The following is a 20,519-nucleotide window of genomic DNA, read 5'->3' as shown; positions in this document are numbered from 1 at the left end:
TGATTTTTTTAGAGCATTTTAGGGGTTTTGGGGGTACATGTTTATGAATGGTCTTTAACGTCCAGTGGCAAGTTAAATGAATGTTCAGGATGAGATCATTATAATGAGATATGAATGTTTTACCCTGTTTTAGGTACATATTTTAAAGTTTAGACACATATTTAGATTATTATAACATAATGCTTGTAAAATTCTTTATACCAATGAAAAGGTATGCTCGATCAAAAAAAATCTAGTTGTACCATTCAAGGATTTGTATAGTAAGAAATACCAGTAATAATATGTAAATAAATCATCACGACAGTCACGTGACATATATGTTGACGTCTTCATCATCTGTTACAGTGAAATCAAATAATGTTCAACGATCTTCTGAGGTAGTCATGGATAAATACGTGTATAATTCGATTATGAAATGTGAGTAATTTTAAATTTCTTTTTTTCTTTAATTTAGGCACCGACCAGTCATCTATCTATCTTTTTTTTTTTTTTATATCTTGGTCATGTCCGTGATTGAAAACAATATTTTATTTTTAAAAGTTGAAATCATTTGTTTTGTCCTGAGAAAATTTGTCATGCTTTCCCCCTCCCCTTCCCTCAACAAGTGAATGGTCGGTGAATCTTAAATATCTGAACGAATGAGGACGTTAAAAAGAAAACGGTTTGACTTTGGCTTATTCTGTAAGAGCACTGCCTTTAGTACGAGGGTTCGGATCTGGTCGTCTAACTGATTGAAACAGGGACGTTCTTCATTGGCTTTTTCGGTAAGAGCGCTGCTTTTAGACCGATGATACGGATCTGGTCGGTACTATCCATGTATTTTCACAATAAAAAGATGCCACATGGAAGGAGAGTTCTACTCTTTCTGCATATGAAAATATTCCTTTGCAACAAACTTTGAGGGTACTTAGATCCCTGCTTCAAGGCAAATTTTCTCCCGTCCCACCCCCATCCAACATGCATGAACCCTCATTTTTCAATGGCAGTCCACATTTCCCAACCTTTATCTCTGTCTCAGCACAACCTAACTTATGTAATGATTGCTATTGTGTTCTTGTCCTTGTATTGATTGCAAATTCTATCGTCCAAAGTCACACAACATGACGATACCTTTATATATTCCTTTCTTCAGAACATCAGTTGGTATATTGAAAAGTAAAACTTTATAAACATTTGAATGTAGAGAAACAAAATATAAATATGAATATTACTTTTTATATACAAATGTATAGGTTTGTGTGTGTGTACCATGAGAGACGAGAAAAGTTTTGAAGTATGTCATCTGTCTTTGTAAAGTCATGATAGTTTTAGAATGTTCCTTTTCATTAACATTCTATCTAATGAAATATTCTTATTCTTATATAGCATGTATAGTGAATGCTAATAAATAAAAATAAACAACAACCTTCCAACAATTATACTACAGGTCTAAAATACCTGTTGCACTGAAAGACAATGAAAATAAATATAACATTATTTTTATTTGAGAAATTTCAAACAAAATAATTATGTCAGATCACTGTACATACTTGTATGTACAAAAGTAAAGTAAATTCATATCTGTACATCAGTTACAATATTTATACAGTGAAATCTGTAAACCAATCTCATTCACGACTGAAGTTCAAAATGCATTGAACATGTTGAATCTGAGATGAAGGGACTTCAGAACATGGTTTCCGGTTTATTCAGGGTTTGGTTTAGACTAGTTTCACTGTATCAAGCATTAGTTGTTAGTAAGACTTTAGCTTCCAAGATGTAATATAATTATTATTTCAGGATATATATTGAATTGCATGGTGTTAGCTAGTGTTTTTTTTTTCTCGACATGAAATTACTTCAATACTGATCAATACATAAAGTGGTAAGCTTCAAGGTAAAACTTGATTAGTTCATGTATTCCTATACATGATCATGCTGAAATCATATTAAAAAATTGCACTTCCAGTGCAACTACATGCAAAACGAATCTTGAACAGAACTTCGAACATGGTTTGAGACCTACCATCTCCTGTATTATCTCAAGTTTTTTGGCTCGATAATCCTCTAGCAGTCTGTATGTGTAGATAAGGTAGTGTCCGTTACATTCCCTTATTTAATTATACCATTGTATTTAGAACATATATGTGGGGAAAATTTCAACAACTCAGTTAATGTGATCACACACACACACACACACACAAAAATATGTATACAAAAAATAATATAGAGTGCACTGTTAAATACAGTCTGAAAAATAGGGTCATATTAATATTATTTTGAAAGTTATGTTAATTATTCTAAGACAAATAGTATTTGTATAATAATTAATATAACTTTCAACTTGGAAAGTGGCAGTCAGGGAAAGGGGGGTAGGGGAATCTTCTTGTATCAATATGGGATGGAAGACGGGGGAGAATTGATGACAAGGGAATGAATTGCCATGTTGGTTTTTTTTCTAAAACCTTAACTGTGAATAGCAGACGAAGTGAACTGCCACTACTGCATGGATGGATCATTCCTATGTATGTTTTTAGTTGAACATGTTGAAAATACATATATTGATTGTTGTTAAACCACATTATTCAGTATCCTTACTATCTCGTGTGCAATGGCAAATGGTCAAACTATCTTTAAATCGCAATAAACTGGCTGTATAATGCAAAAAAAAAAAACTATCACGCTGATTTCCAATCAAAACTAAACCAAAAGTTGTCCATGCAAGGGAAATAACTATGTATACACAAAAAGGAGGGTTATTTATAAAAATTAATTTTGATATGAACACAGCTATCTAGATTTATTTATTGGACCTAATTATTTGATTAATATATTAAACTTAATAAAAAAGTACATTTTATGCCTGTATAACGTTCCCTTGTATTTTTTTGAAACGAATGTAACTTTTTTAGAATATTAAAACACATAAAACTCACACATTAGAAGTAACATATGTTTACATATATAAAAGCACGGCACAAAAAAGCAAAGCACTAAAACTAAATTATAAGCACATGCATAGCAGAAGAAATTAAGTTTTATTCATAATCAAGAAGTACATGAAGCACCAAAAAAAAAAGTTAAATATTTTTTTCTGTATTTTACAGACATAGGGACAGTGAGCCTTAGACCTTAATTACACTTTTACACTAATCGCAGCAGTCACGGAACTCAACGATTGTTGTTAAATTAAATTTTAAACACAAAATTGAACCTACTAACACTATAATTCATACAGCCTCCAAATTCAATCTCACAAATATTTCTCAACTTTTTTTTAATATTTATTCGGAAGAGAGATAAAAACTTGAAATAGGATGTGAGGCTAAGGATGTAAGATATTTTGTAAATATCGGAAACATCAATTATTTTTTTACATCCTTGTTTTGTCGGATTAAATATTTTAAATCATTTACAACCCATGTCACAACTGACTGCGCTCAAGTAACCTTACAACTAATAGTTAAAGTCAATACATCGATATCTTCCATTTAATAAAATCAAATATCGAGATAATAAATACGTAACAGATCAGTAGTGACGTACTAAGAAAGGTAAGTAATATTTATTTTGTTCGGATTTTCCTCTACAATAGATCGAGTGTCGTGTCTAGACAAGACCAGCATTCTCAGACTGTACTTATATAAAGTATATTCAATATCTGGTCAGCATTTTCAGACCGTACTTTTACACAGTCTGTTCGAAATCTGGCCAGTATTTTAGAAATCTAGCCAGTATTCTCAGACCGTACGTAAACACAGTCTTTTAGAAATCTAGCCAGTATTCTCAGATCGCACGTATACACAGTCTTTTAGAAATCTAGCCAGTATTTTCAGACCGTACGCATAGACAGTTTGTTTTAGAAATCTAGCCAGTATTTTTAGACCGTATGTATGCACAGCCTGTTCGAAATCTGGTCAGTATTCTCAGACCGTACGTATACACAGTCTTTTAGAAATCTAGCCAGTATTTTTAGACCGTACGTATAGACAGTTTGTTTTAGAAATCTTGCCTGTATTTTTAGACCGTATATGTATACACAGTTTTTTTTAGAAATCTAGCCAGACTTGTTTTGATTGCATTTATTCCTACAAAGATAAGAAGATGTGGTGTGATTGTCAATGATACAACAAAGACGAAATAAAGTAGATGTAAGGAACCATGGATCACCGGATATATATACCACCCTCAACAATAAGCAAAACCCATTCCCAAATTTGAGTAATCTATAAAATGCTTCATCATGACTAAATGTTAAACAATAAAACGAGAAAACCAATTGATAGAATAGAGAATGAAAACGGGGGAACGTGTCAAAGAGACAACAACCCGACCAATATTTCTATTTAAAGTCTAAAAACCAACAGATTTCTATTGATTTGTTTTTCGTTAAAGATTTTCGTCAATCTTTTGTAAATAGATCATCACGACAGTCACGTGACATATATGTTTACGTCTTCATCATCTGTTACAGTGACATCAAATAATGTTCAACGATCATCTGTGGTAGTCATGGATAAATACGTGTCTGTATAATTCGATTATGAAATGTGAGTAATTTTAAATTTCTTTTTTTCTTTAATTTTTGGAACCGACCATCATCTATCTTTTGGTTTTTTTATATCTTGGTCATGTCCGTGGTAGAAAAAATTGAAAAAGTTGAAATCATTTGTTTTGTCCCGAGAAAAATTGTCATGCTTTCCCCCTCCCCTCCCCTCCCCTCAACAAGTGAATGGTCGGTGCATCTTAAACATCTGGACAAATGAGGACGTTAAAAAGAAAACGGGTTGACTTTGGCTTATTCTGTAAGAGCACTGCCTTTAGTACGAGGGTTCGGATCTGGTCGTCTAACTGGTTGAAACAGGGAAGTTCTTCATTGGCCTTTTCGGTAAGAGCGCTGCTTTTAGACCGATGATACGGATCTGGTCGGTACTATCCATGTATTTTCACAATAAAACGATGCCACATGGAAGGAGCTAGAGTTCTACTCTCTCTGCACGTGAAAATATTCCTTTGCAACAAACTTTGAAGGTCCTCAGATCCCTGCTTTAAGGCAAATTTTCCCCCGACCAATCCCCTTCCAACATGTATGAAACCTCACTTTTTCAATGGCAGTCCACATTTCCCAACCTTTATCTCTGTCTCTGCACAACCTAACTTATGTAATGATTGCTATTGAGTTCTTGTCCTTGAAATGATTGCAAATGTGTTCTTCTCTTGTCCTTATAATGATTGCTAATGTATTCTTGTCCTTGTAATGATTGCTATGTGTTCTTGTCCTTGTAATGATTGCTAATGTGTTCTTGTCTTGTCCTTATAATGATTGATAATGTGTTCTTGTCTTGTCCTTGTAATGATTGCTAATGTGTTCTTGTCTTGTCCTTATAATGATTGCTAATGTGTTCTTGTCCTTGTAATGATTGCTAATGTGTTCTTGTCCTTTTAATGATTTCTAATGTGTTCTTGTCCTTGTAATGATTGCTAATGTGTTCTTGTCCTTGTAATGATTTTTTATGTGTTCTTGTCTTGTAGTGATTGTAAATGCGTTTTTGTCCTTGTAATGATTGCGAATGTGTTCTTGTCTTGTCCTTGTAATGATTGCTTATATGTTCTTGTCTTGTGATGATTGCTAATGTGTTCTTATCCTTGTAATAATTGCTAATGTGTTCTTGTCTTGTCCTTATAATGATTGCTAATGTGTTCTTGTCCTTGTAGTGATTGCTAATGTGTTCTTGTCCTTGTAATGATTGCTAATGTGTTCTTATCCTTGTAATGATTTCTAATGTGTTCTTGTCTTGTAGTGTTAATGCGTTTTTGTCCTTGTAATGATTGCAAATGTGTTCTCTTGTCCTTATAATGATTGCTTATGTATTCTTGTCCTTGTTAGAATTGCTAATGTGTTATTGTCCTTGTAATGATTGCAAATGTGTTCTCTTGTCCTTATAATGATTGCTTATGTATTCTTGTCCTTGTTAGAATTGCTAATGTGTTATTGTCCTTGTAATGATTGCTAATGTGTTCTTGTCTTGTCCTTATAATGATTGCTAATGTGTTCTTGTCCTTGTAATGATTGTCAATGTGTTCTTGTCCCTGTCCTTGTAATGATTGCAAATGTGTTCTTCTCTTGTCCTTATAATGATTGCTAATGTGTTTTTGTTCTTGTAATGATTGCTTATGTGTTCTTGTCCTTGTAATGATTTCTAATGTGTTCTTGTCTTGACCTTCTAATGATTGCTTATGTGTTCTTGTCCTTGTAATGATTGGTTATGTGTTCTTGTCCTTGTAATGATTTTTTTTATGTGTTCTTGTCTTGTAGTGATTGTAAATGCGTTTTTGTCCTTATAATAATTGCTAATGTGTTCTTGTCTTGTCCTTGTAATGATTGCTTATATGTTCTTGTCTGGTGATGATTGCTAATGTGTTCTTGTCCTTGTAATAATTGCTAATGTGTTCTTGTCTTGTCCTTATAATGATTGCTAATGTGTTCTTGTCCTTGTAATGATTGCTAATGTGTTCTTATCCTTGTAATGATTTCTATTGTGTTCTTGTCTTGTAGTGATTGTAAATGCGTTTTTGTCCTTGTAATGATTGCAAATGTGTTCTCTTGTCCTTGTAATGATTGCTAATGTGTTCTTGTCTTGTCCTTATAATCATTGCTAATGTGTTCTTGTCCTTGTAATGATTGCTAATGTGTTCTTGTCCTTGTAATGATTGTCAATGTGTTCTTGTCCCTGTCCTTGTAATGATTGCAAATGTGTTCTTCTCTTATCCTTATAATGATTGCTAATGTGTTTTTGCTCTTGTTATGATTGCTTATGTGTTCTTGTCCATCTGTAGATGTTATTATTATCCTACCATTTTTAGACATTTTCTTCTATATCTACTTATAAAATACACTTTCAGTCGTTGAGTCAACGAAAAACGTCGTTGGACATTTTTCTTATTCCAGCTTAATATGCAGCCGCCGAGTCAAATGAAATTTGACAAAATAATGACTTAATTGTCACAAAGAACCGACACATGTCTTTGTTCTCGCCAAGTTTCAGGAAGATCAGAGAATAAGAAAAAGGATCACTATACATAAGAGTTAAAACAGTTGTTCAAAAATGTAACGTTGGACATCCGTTTTTTTCACATATAGCTTTGTTGTTTTAATCCTCAAATATACTAGATATTACTAAGCATATGACCAAGAGCTATAAGAACATTATTGAAAAAAATATACTGAATTTGTTTTTATAGTGGTTAGTGTTTGCTAACATTTGTTTTTGTTTTGCGGAGGAAATGTCGAAGATTCTTTTTTAAATCCTATGGGTTGTAGGAACAGCGTGCGTAACGTTTGTGTGTTTAGCAGAAAAGCAAAATATATCTGTTTGTTTAAACATATTTTATTGTTCAGAATCTAAACAAATGGATGAGACACAAGTTTTACAACTTAGTAATGTCTTCTCCAGTACAAAAAGTCATACACAATTTACAAATAAATGAACATTAAAAGAAATATACAATATATATATACATGTATACTTTTTTATATCGTATGAAGACGTTGAAAATGAAGTGGAAATTGGTTTAGGTATATAAAACTTTGCGAGTCGATGATTTTACACAACTAATCGAACGCACCTTTTGATCATTAGGTGTTCTACTTGACGTAACGCATAACATAGTGTATCATTGTGCACGGAATAGAAGGTTAATCAACTTCGATATAAGTTTTGAAAAAAAAGGATTTATATACATAGTTCTAGACTGTAAGTACAATCTATGTGTTTAATAGCTATTATAAAATTACTTAGGCTTCAAAGTTTGCCATTATTTCATCGATTCGCAAAGTTTATTTCGCTAAACAAAGGTGATAGATATGACCATGCGATAAGTATGTGTAACTATTATCATTACAATTACAATGGTTTGTTATGAGAAGGAAAACGTCCAGTATCTTTTATATATTTATGAACATTAAAAAAATTGCAGTATTTATTTCGGTGGTAAGGAGTTCGTTACCATATAATAAAATATCAGTATTTAGTTGTAAATCGCCTAAGTCCAACAGAGTTAGCTCTCCAAATAAAGTATTTCTATGTAAAGTGTATCTGTTACAATCAAACAAATAGTGTCCTACACTTTCATTTCTATAACGACATAAACATGATGGATCAGGAACCAAATTTCAACGAAATAAATCACCATTTAATGAACTACACTCATTTCTTAATCTTGTGTGAAGAACGTTTTGGACCCTTTCCAGTCTATCAGAGTTCATTTGCCCATAATTATCCCAAACTTCAGAGGCATATTCTAGTATAGGCTTTATAAACGCAAGGTAAATATTTTGTAGATAATTCCTCTTTAGTTTATATTTTAGTTTCCTAAATACATTCAGTTGTTTTGAAACTGATTCTAATAATTTATCAATATGTTTAGTCCACCCACAGTCGCTACTAAACACAACTTCCAAATACTTATGAAGATTTACTGGATGAAGTGTTGTTTGGTCAAATTCAAACGACAAATTACAACCAGTGCCCCTGACATTGAAGACCATAATGTCAGTTTTATTTGGGTTAAATTTTATCACCCATCTGTCTGACCATTCCTTTAAATGAGTCAAATCAGAGTTAATATTGTTCTGCAAAGAAATTCCGTTTGACGCTACATGACCTATCGATGTGTCATCAGCAAATAATCGTCCAAAGCCTATAATATCATCTGTGATATCGTTTATAAAAATAAGAAATAATATAGGCCCCAAAACAGATCCCTGAGGCACACCTACTTTCAATTTACCAGCATTAGATAACGCATCCCTTACCATAACTCTCTGAGTACGATACGAAAAGTAACTTCCAAGCCAACTTAAGAGGTCACCCTTGATACCATACTTTTCAAGCTTAAGCAAAAGAGCCCTAATCCATACGGTATCAAACGCTTTGCTTATATCAGCAAAAGGTCATACTGGTTACTTATTTAGCTTCCAAAGCAAGTAAAATTGTATTATACAATTCTATCAGCTGATGGGTGGTAGAAAATCTGATATATCTGTTTTAGGAGCCTGACTTCTGTATTCAAATGAATGACCGAAAAACAAATATAACATACAGAAACAAACGACAACAACTGAATTACAAAGGTATAGATTTATGTTATATTATCCATAGTTTTGTTGATACATGTAGCTGTAAGTCACCATGATAGTTTTATTTTGCTTAATGTATGGTATAATCAAGTTTAAACCCTTGACAATTTTAATCAGTATATCCATTAGGTAAATTACATGGAAATCTGTTGTAATGTTTAAAGTAAATAAAATAAAACATTTAAAATCATGTTTTAACAAAGGCATTGACTTATATTATATTATCCATGATTTTTGTTGATAGCTATAAGTCACCGTATGTGTTTTTGTTTATTGTAGATATATGATCATATATAAGATCAATGGGTTTAACCATCCATTTTTGTGAAGAATAAGGGAACGGTATGAAACAAGAACCAACGTTTATGATGTAAGTACTAAGTTATAAACGATATCGTATACATTCGAAGCTTAAGATAAATGTATGGAGGGCTGATATTAGTTAACTATATATGATGCCCGAAGTGATGTAAGTATCAAATTATAAACGATATCGTATACATTCGAGACTTAAATTTGGTATATAGAGGGCTGATATTAGTCAACATTATGATACCTAAAGTGGTTCAAGTATCAATTTATAAATGATATCATATACATTCGAGACTCACATTTGGTATATGGAGTACTGATACTGGTCAACTATGTGATACCCAAAGTGGTGTAAGTATCAATTGATAAACGATATCATATTCATTCGAAACTTTAGATAAATATATGGAGGGTTGATATAAGTTAACTATATGATGCCTGCAATGATGTAAGTTTCAAATAATCAACGATATCGTATCCATTCGGGACTTAAGATAAGTAACAGTGGATATGAAGGTATACTGTATGGCACACTATCACATATTCATGATATGAGACATGGTATGTACAGTACATTCACTGTACAACAATCGATCACTTCGATGATTTTTTACTACTAAAAAAATAATAAAAAGTATGATATAAAAATGACAAACATGTAAATGGATTTCAAAAATGATAAGATAAGATAAGATATTTTATTAGTATAAAATCCAAACAATTAATGTGATGTCATATAATGGAGATTTTTCATGATTTTAAAAAAATTACAAATTAAATGTATATTGTATAATAATTCCCGGATCGTTTCTACTAAACTTACATGAGGAGTGATACCCCAACACATGCATGTCTGTATCAAGTCAGACAAATCAGACAATACATTGTTCTTTGCTTTTTGTACGTCTGGTTTTTTGTTTGCGGTCGTATGTCAGTGTTTACATTAATTAGCTTGTCTATCCATCCGTCTGTGTGTCCGTTACGCAAACAGTTCGTCCGTCCGTCAGTCAATCCGTCAAAAATTGTGTTTTCTACCTTTCAAACTCCTTGGAGTTCGGATATGAAACTTGACATGCATATCCATCACTGCTAGAGGGTGTATCACAAACATAGCAGAAAACCCAATAATGAGGGGCATGATAAAAAAATTTGGTCAACTTAGTCATCATTTTGCAAACATCGTTTCATCGTTTCTGTCCCCTTACCATCAAACTAATTTAAGTTGGTAATAACACTTGACATGGTTATTTACCAATACTACACATTGTATCGCGTACTCGGAAAAAACGTACAATGGTTTAAAGGTAAAAACTTGATTCAACTAAGTCACTACTGTGCATAAGCAAATAATTCGTTTCAGCTCTCTAACTTTCAAACCCCATTCTTATTATATAAAGAAACTTAGCTTGATTATTCACGACTTCTCAAAAGGTTAATCGGTTTCAGGGAACATAAACATACATTGAAAGTCATGGTCAAGTTAAGGTTAAGTTTAACTTATTACATTAATAAATAGTGTGAATAAACAGTTTCCGCGCTCTAACATCCAAACCTCTTGGATACGGTGGGGCTCGTGTAACTCATTCTTAAGTGTCCTATGTAGGGATAAGGTGGGGCTCGTGTAACTCATTCTTTAGTGTCCTATGTAGGGATAAGGTGGGGCTCGTGTAACTCATTCTTAAATGTTATATGTAGGGATAAGGTGGGGCTCGTGTAACTCATTCTTAAATGTCCTATGTAGGGATAAGGTGGGGCTCGTGTAACTCATTCTTTAGTGTCCTATGTAGGGATAAGGTTGGGCTCGTGTAACTCATTCTTTAGTGTCCTATGTAGGAATAAGGTTGGGCTCGTGTAACTCATTCTTTAGTGTCCTATGTAGGGATAAGGTTGGGCTCGTGTAACTCATTCTTTAGTGTCCTATGTAGGGATAAGGTGGGGCTCGTGTAACTCATTCTTTAGTGTCCTATGTAGGGATAAGGTTGGGCTCGTGTAACTCATTCTTTAGTGTCCTATGTAGGGATAAGGTTGGGCTCGTGTAACTCATTCTTTAGTGTCCTATGTAGGGATAAGGTGGGGCTCGTGTAACTCATTCTTTAGTGTCCTATGTAGGGATAAGGTTGGGCTCGTGTTACTCATTCTTTGGTTTCCTATGTAGGGATAAGGTTGGGCTCGTGTTACTCATTCTTTGGTTTCCTATGTAGGGATAAGGTTGGGCTCGTGTTGCTCATTCTTTAGTGTCCTATGTAGGGATAAGGTGGGGCTTGTGTATAAACTCATTCTTTAGTGTCCTATGTAGGGATAAGGTGGGGCTCGTGTAACTCATTCTTTAGTGTCCTATGTAGGGATAAGGTGGGGCTCGTGTAACTCATTCTTTAGTGTCCTATGTAGGGATAAGGTTGGGCTCGTGTTACTCATTCTTTAGTTTCCTATGTAGGGATAAGGTTGGGCTCGTGTTACTCATTCTTTAGTGTCCTATGTAGGGATAAGGTGGGGCTCGTGTATAAACTCATTCTTTAGTGTCCCATGTAGGGATAAGGTTGGGCTCGTGTTACTCATTCTTTGGTTATCTATGTAGGGATAAGGTTGGGCTCGTGTAACTCATTCTTTAGTGTCCTATGTAGGGATAAGGTGGGGCTCGTGTAACTCATTCTTTAGTGTCCTATGTAGGGATAAGGTGGGGCTCGTGTAACTCATTCTTTAGTGTCCTATGTAGGGATAAGGTTGGGCTCGTGTAACTCATTCTTTAGTGTCCTATGTAGGGATAAGGTTGGGCTCGTGTATCTCATTCTTTGGTTTCCTATGTAGGGATAAGGTGGGGCTCGTGTAACTCATTCTTTAGTGTCCTATGTAGGGATAAGGTGGGGTTCGTGTATCTCATTCTTTAGTGTCCTATGTAGGGATACGGTGGGGCTCGTGTAACTCATTCTTTAGTGTCCTATGTAGGGATAAGGTTGGGCTCGTGTAACTCATTCTTTAGTGTCCTATGTAGGGATAAGGTTGGGCTCGTGTATCTCATTCTTTAGTGTCCTATGTAGGGATAAGGTGGGGTTCGTGTTACTCATTCTTTGGTTTCCTATGTAGGGATAAGGTGGGGCTCGTGTAACTCATTCTTTAGTGTCCTATGTAGGGATAAGGTGGGGTTCGTGTTACTCATTCTTTGGTTTCCTATGTAGGGATAAGGTGGGGTTCGTGTATCTCATTCTTTAGTGTCCTATGTAGGGATAAGGTGGGGTTCGTGTTATTCATTCTTTGGTTTCCTATGTAGGGATAAGGTGGGGCTCGTGTAACTCATTCTTTAATGTCATATATAGGGATAAGGTGGGGCTCGTGTAACTCATTCTTTAGTGTCCTATGTAGGGATAAGGTGGGGTTCGTGTAACTCATTCTTTAGTGTCCTATGTAGGGATAAGGTGGGGTTCGTGTAACTCATTCTTTTAGTGTCCTATGTAGGGATAATGTGGGACACGTGTAACTCTTTCTTTAGTGTCAATTGTAGGGATAAGGTGGGGCTAGTGTAACTCATTCTTTAGTGTCCTATGTAGGGATAAGATGGGGCTCGTGTAACTCATTCTTTAGTGTCCTATGTAGGGATTAGGTTGGGCTTGTGTAACTCATTCTTTGGTTTCATTTGTAGACTTGTGTGGACTTGTTTGTCTTTTTCGTCTTTTTTTTTGCCAAGTTTTTGTTATTTTCTCCTCGACATATACGTTTTTTGTCAATGCATTAAAAGGGTTAGTTTTCCAAATCAATGAATATTTATTTTTTTAATTTTCATTTCAGGAAGTTAGAACCGAGATTGAAACAACTTGCGATAGTTGGACTAATTTTTGGGAGTTTATTTTTACAATGGAACGGTACTAAATGTTTGACAGAAGGAGATGATCTGTTTGGAGACAAATGGATCATAAAAAGTCTACTGGCATCAGCAGTCATTGAACTGGTGTTTATTCTAGTAGCATTTCAAACAGAGGAGTTCCGACTGATTGTTGAAAATTCAGAATCGATTACAATTTTCTTTTTCCTTCGTGTACTATCAAGTGCTTTGTTGAAGTATTACAACATTGTACATCTTGGAGACAGAGGGACAGACATATATCCATCTCTAATACCAATCATTGTACTAATCTGTCTAGTTATTTGTAAAGGATCTCGATTACAGCATATCACCATGGTAACCACTGGTTTGCTGTCTTTAGGCGCATTGTTTGTAACGCTCGGTGTAAATAAAGATTTCACCATGAAAAGAATAGATTACTTATCGTTTTCCTCTGTATTTGCAACTGTGTTAAAGCTGATATGCCTGAAACATTTTAAAGATCAAAATATCAAGGTCACACTACGTTTGAGAGCTATTGGTATATTTTTTGCCGGAACTATTGTGATTGTGCCGATTCTAGAATTCACGTATCATTCTAACTTGGGAACTTTTACGCTAGTGTCATCTATGTCTGGTTTAGCTTCTGTGACAGTGTTATACTTATTATACAATCACGTGATATGTACAAACACAGTTTTAGAGACATCCGGGTATCTCATGATGGGATACCTATTGCATCAAATATTAGAAAGTGAATCTATAAACATTCTTCCAGTTTTATTTGGCACTTGTGTTTTGATTGCGACATATATCTGGCACATGCAACAGCAAGTAGACGATCCAAAAGCACCATTTAAAGGTAAGAACTGGCACTTGTCCTGCCAAGATACAGAAATCGGAAATTATTTCTATTTAAATCAAAAGTCCATGAAATCGCTGGCCGACGTCTATAATATAAAAAAATACCAAATTATTGAAGTTACTGAATTTCCAGAAAACAATGCAAATGGTGTATGCTTGTTAGTTTGTTGTTTGTTTGTTTGTTTGTTTGCTTGTATAGTTTTTTTTATCATTATTTTTTTTAATTTTCGGTTACCACATAATAAACAAAAAAACAAATCATTATAAAGCATAGTACGCAAAACTTAAAAAAATGTAATTGTTTTTTATCACATTGGATTGAAGCACATGATCAACGCCACCACTTAACAATTAAGTTATATAAAAAAAGAAGTTTTCAATTATTATAATTACAGTTATCTTATATCAACGAAATTGTGACTTAAATCAAGCTTTGTGTTTGTGTTTTTCTATGTATTGTAATAATGTTGTCATAGAGAGCACATGCAGTCATATTTATCTTGATTTTATTAGCAAATAAAACATAATTTTTGAATAATTCGTGAGTGTTCAGTGTTGTTTGGTATTCAAAATATAAAATTGACACTTGTTTCACTGCTTTCGTTCCATTTCCAAATATATCGTCCACGACCCATGATTACACTATATTAAACTATCCGCAAAATTAATACTAGTATACACTTTGGGTGCATATCATACATAGATTTTGTTACAATTTTAGATACATCGTATCTGTGGAACCTATCCATGAGTAAATTTACCTTAATATAATTATTTTTGTTCTAATTTCAGATATATCGTCCACGAGTCATGAGATGTTTACCCGGATGGAGTTTATGATATTCATGGGAGGTGTAATAGCCGTGTTGTTTTACGTGTTACAACCACGTGTTAGTAGTAGGGATATAAATAATCTAAGTTATGTTGGACTAGACAAGATTGTAAGGAAACTATTACAGAACAAAGTCAGTTGATAAATGTATAGAGGGAGTTTGTTAATTTAAACGATTTAGTATATTATTTTTGAGGGAACTTTTATAAATAAAACCAAGATTTTTTCTGTTTTATAAACCATTGCATATCTTGAAGTGATTGATGTGTTGTATGTTTACCGCCCAGTGGTAGATATGTCACGTATACTTAGGACGAGAACAAATGAATAAAGCGATATATATATATTAAACGAGACACAGTAGGTATTGCAAACTGGGATAGATGTCAGTACTTTAAAATGCATGCCGAAAAAGAGAGAATTTTGGATAGAGGCAGACAATTAGTTGTTTTTCGTTCATTGTTTGTACTTGAATTAGGCCGTTAGTTTTCTCGTTTGAATTGTTTATCATTGTCATTTCGGGGCCTTTTATAGCTGACTGTGCGGTGTGGGCTTTGCTCATTGGTGACCTAGTGTCATTTAGTCTCTTGTGGACAGTTGTCTCATTGGCAATCATACCACATCTTCTTTTTTATAATCACATGTTTCATATCTTAGATTTCTGTGAACGCACATGTATATAATGTATGCACAGTATTATTGTTCTTCCTCGTCCCTTGAAATAAATGTTTAACTACATGTTATTTAGAAAATTAACTCCAGTCAATACTTTTGTCATTCTCCCCTTCCTATAACTGTATGCTACGATGGATAGCAAGCGAAAGAAAACATCGCAGCAACATTATCGGAGCCTTAGTTAACCAGTATTGGTTTATAAACTATTCATTTTTAATGCGTTGTTGCTTTTAAAATATTTTTGGCATTTAAACACCCATCCTGTTGGTGAAGATTTCCTTATACAAAAAAGTATCACACAAATACTAAACTCTAAGGTAAATGCAAAAGGGGAAAGCCACAAAAAAAAAAAACGGAAAAAATCAAACGTGATCAACCATCGGTACGAGAGAAAAAAAACCCTGTGATATTCCTGTTTTGGTACAGACATTTTCCGAAGAAAAAAGAGTTGAACCTGGTTTTATTGCTAGCCTAACCTCCAAATTGTTTGACAGTTGTGTATATAGTTCCGTTATATTGACAAAATTAGGTGAGCAACCCAAACAGACGTAAATGGTTAATGTGACAACAATTGAAATCCGGCAGCCAAATCTGTGTAAACATACGCAACAGACATACAATACAACTGACTAACCATTCAAACAAACATACAAATAAAGCCAACAAAAAGGTTGATGAAGTGTTTAGTAAATTTGACAAAGACGTTGTCAAATTTTCGTTTGAGGTTGCATGATAGTATATATTGACAAGACGCCGATAAACAGTTGTTTTTGTAGTTGATAGTATATACCGTATATTGTATACACTTTTTCGATAACGTACAAATTAAGTAAAATATAAATACAATGGTAAACAAAACGGAACACCACTGTAAAACCCTCTTGCGTCCGAAGCAAACACGAGGACTCTCCCAAATCCATAAACCCGATAGCGGGATGCATAAATATCGAGTCACGTCAAAAGTCAGGCGAACAAATGAAACACAATGGCACGAAGGGAAAACTGTAAAGTAAATAAAAAGACCAACAATTTCAGCTCCTAGAATCCTTAACTCAAGACCATCTTGTATTGTTTGTGAAGTAGAAACTGGATATTTATCTATTAGGTCTTTGTACTTTCCAGTGAACTTTTTCAAAGAGGACGAGCCGTTCTTTGACAAAACCCTGGCTGAATATTTTATTTCTCAGACACCGATGACGTTTTACAAAGTCTGTGAAGCAGTTGCAAGTTCTTCAATATTTTATGAGTTGAAAATACATACTCCATACACGGGTGAAGTTTTTATACTGCAGCTAAGGTGGGAACAATTTATAATTTTAAAATTATATCGTCTCGTTTGTCATATATTTTGATACTGAGATGAGCGCTGTTGTTAAATTCGAAGTAAACGCCTAGAAATAAGGTGGAAGCTGTATCAGTGATTTCTTAAATCTTTAGTTCAGGAGGATAAATTTATGGGACCCAATCAGAAAAGTTTGGATTTTAAATGGAAAAAAAACCATCATCATTATACCTGTAATTGAAGTAAAATGATATAGCTTCTTTGATCGTCTTGTTTTTTTTTAAAGTTTCAGAAGGATCTCCGAAGACTCTTATGGAAATAAGAAAATGATAACAAGGAGAGGCGAACAGTTGGTTCTCATAGGAATGCCGACAATCTGCAGAAAAAAATCGACCTCCAACTTCATCAAATATGTTGTCAATGAGAAACTCAGCATACTGATCGTTTGTTCTTTGATGTAGCATGTTTAATTTGTATGCTCTTTAAAAAAAACATGCACAATTATATATCCCACAACAATACATTTATAGCGTATGGTCAACATTAGGTTGGTAGATATATGACATTGAAAAGGTAAGCCTAAACCGAAAGTAGCCATTCATGTACTGATTTCATTTACAAATACCTAAAACCATATATTTTGTGGAATCAGTCTGAAGTTACCTATCCGTTAGTACCGGTAAGTGAAATTAAATTAACCGGAAGTTGCAATTTATTTACCCTATTTCAGCAAAAGTTTATAGAAACCATAAATAGTTGGATTTAGTGTGACATAAGCTATTTTTTCAGACCGGAAGTGGCGAATTATCTCCCTTATTTCAGACAAAAGTATAAAGAAACCATGTTTCCTCCTACATTGACATAACAAATTTCAGTTAATCTTTCTTAATAATACAGGATTACAAGTAAAAAGCAAAATTTTATTTTATTATCTTTAGGCTTTTCAATAATATCCAATTCTTATTATTATAAACTTTATTATTATTATTATTATTATTATTATTATTATTATTATTATTATTATTATTACAGTTAAATTTACAGAAAAAACGTTGTTATCGGGTGTATATAAACTTGTTTGCAACGGGATAGGAATTTAAACTAGTAAATATGTATTTGTAGAATGAACAATTTGAATTTTTGATTATCTTGTTCGATTAGAACTATAGTTAAAATTGGCTATTTCCATATACCGTCTTACCTAACCCTCATTCTTACCTAACCCTCATTCGTTGTGCATAATACTGACTAATTAACGATTAAATTGGCATTATCCCGGGCCCTCAACGGCTCTTTGTATGTTGTTGAAAACAATAAATTACTGGAGAACATGTACCAAATTTTGAAGTTATGTATAACACCTATTTTAACGAAGCCTGTTATGGAATATATTTTATCTTGCAGGCTTGAAACAAATGATTTAAGAAGCGAAATGAATTTACTCATTTAAGTTTCAAAACTGACTGCAAAATAAGTGATTTATAATCGTTTATAAAAATTTGAATCAAAAGAAAATTATCTTGTATTGAAAAACACATAATAAAGTACATTAATTAGCCTGTTCATCCATAAAATCTGCGTATTGAAAGTCTGTGATCATCAGTACATTTGTACCTAATAAATTGTTTTGAGATAGTATTTTTGTTATGCTTTTTGTTTGACTAATGCACAAATATAGAATTATTGTACTTGAAAGATAATGTGTAAATGAGAATCAAAAGTAAAATATTCAATAGATAAATATTGTTGTAAAGGGATTTGATTTTTTTTAACAACAAACGCAATTAAAAAATTCGGCAATTCTAAAATATATATCTAACATACAACAACACAAGTAAACTGATATAACAACCTACATGACCTGTGTGCATCATGATAACCTGGTCATGCAGGTGTTATTAAAGATTAACAATTGTTCAAGAGAATTAACAAAAGAAATGTTAAATTTTATCATGAAGTATCTTAATTTTGGTATGTTGCTAATGAAGAGGTTGTTTTTAAAACGACTTTCATAAGAATCGCGAATATGCGATTAATCATTCCATTTCGTATGGACACTATTTAAAAAGTTATCAACCGTGCTTTGGTCATTCTTTTTGCTCCAACCAATATATTCTGTCAAAATGCATTCTGGGGTCCGCTTAGAACCAAGAGGACTCGTTTAATGCAAATCTAATGTATCTCATAAGGGTTCTTTACAACTGCTTGGAAAAGACTGCAATAAACCAACAAATTGTTGTTTTTTTTTAAATACAAAATGGAATCTACACAGTGACTGTATTTGTAATGGTTTTGTGTTATAAAGCTTCTTGAGAATGCATGTCATGTAGCTCAACATTCTTGAATGCATTCTGAGTTTTGGAAATCAGTGTGTAATATACATTGTCTATACATTATGACAACTTTAGACTTTACGCGTGAATGAGCCAGGTTTTATTTATATTTCTGATATTATTGACTCTGCAATAGTGCGCATATGTAGTTTGCCAAAAATGCTAACATAAAGAGGAATAGAACGCATGTAGAAACCTTTATGCTACTGCTTCTTCAAAATAATATTCTTTGAATATAACAGAAGCAAATAACTGCCATACACGAGGAAAGGTGAGCTAGATATAAAACCAGGTTTAACTAACAATTATCTTAAAAAAATGACTGAACTAAGTCCCGAATATGGAGTTGTTTTTCACTTGTTCCGTTGATTGATAGCGTTTGAATTTGGCAGTTTTTTGGACTTTTTGATTCTTGTATTTTTGGTATACTTTTTATATTACTTGCACTAAACTTTAATTCAGTTGCATATTGATTGACAATGGAGAGCACCCGATAGATGCAGAGCTAGCTACCCTAGTTGATATTTCAGTTATCATATTTATGATTTAATATCGAAAAAAAAAACGTAAAACAGTATTACAAATATGCATATCAAAGTACATGATTTAATTGAAAACTACAATATTAAATATAAGTATCACAATCAGTCACATAAAGTATCCATATCAAATTGGAATTAGTAAAACGAAAATATACAACCATCGCAGGAACTTAAAGAGATATTTACAGGTGTCCAAATCATACAGATACTAATCGTTTACAAGCTGAAATAAATCGCGCAATCAAGTTATATGTTTTCAGTCAATGTATAATATAAAATAAGGAGATGAGGTATGATTGCCAATAAGACAACTATCCAAAATGGTTAAATGAAATGTTAGCAATTATTGGCCACCGCATGACCTTCAACATAAGCAAAATCCTTACAATCGGCTGCAAAAAGCTCCAACAAAATGTGAAAAAAATCAAACGGGAAAACTAACAACTTATTTATAAAAAAACAATTTACGAGATATAAATACGACATACGTGAAACAACGATAACCAATGTACGACAGGCTCCTGATTTGGGATAGGCACACAAAGAATATGACGGGGTTAACATGTTCGTGAGCTTTAACCCTCTCCTTACCTGGACCAATGGTACCATAACATTAGAACAAAACGTAAAAAAATCAGTTACAATTGGCTTAGATACATGATTTTTTTATTAGTTGTTATTTGGTTGAACAAGCTGTCAGTAACTGCAAGTACTCTCAGATCTCTAATTAGTCTTTTTTGTTGTGGG

At 33.4% G+C, this 20,519-nt stretch overlaps 1 protein-coding gene across 4 annotated transcripts; it reads left to right on the top strand.

Annotated features, from left to right (window-relative positions):
- Nucleotides 1-348: 348 nt before the first annotated feature.
- LOC127717901 (uncharacterized) lies at nt 349-15,179 on the top strand. Of its 4 annotated transcripts, none has more exons than XM_052223754.1 (5): nt 353-417; nt 4,454-4,529; nt 9,398-9,488; nt 13,211-14,106; nt 14,901-15,179. In XM_052223754.1, the coding sequence occupies exons 3-5, from the start codon at nt 9,463-9,465 to the stop codon at nt 15,080-15,082; spliced, it is 1,104 nt and encodes a 367-aa protein (XP_052079714.1). In that variant the 5' UTR covers nt 353-417; nt 4,454-4,529; nt 9,398-9,462; the 3' UTR covers nt 15,083-15,179. The 4 variants fall into 4 exon arrangements, with proteins under 4 accessions (XP_052079715.1, XP_052079714.1, XP_052079713.1 ...); XM_052223753.1 differs by lacking the exon at nt 353-417 and adding an exon at nt 3,398-3,533; XM_052223755.1 differs by lacking the exon at nt 4,454-4,529 and having other exon boundaries at nt 349-417.
- The last annotated feature ends 5,340 nt before the right edge of the window (nt 15,180-20,519 follow it).

This window comes from Mytilus californianus, unplaced genomic scaffold (genome assembly GCF_021869535.1).
Source record: "Mytilus californianus isolate M0D057914Y unplaced genomic scaffold, xbMytCali1.0.p SCAF_10, whole genome shotgun sequence".
Classification (NCBI taxonomy): domain Eukaryota; kingdom Metazoa; phylum Mollusca; class Bivalvia; order Mytilida; family Mytilidae; genus Mytilus; species Mytilus californianus.
Note: the sequence above shows the minus strand (reverse complement) of the source record. Positions and strands in the feature narration are given on the sequence as shown.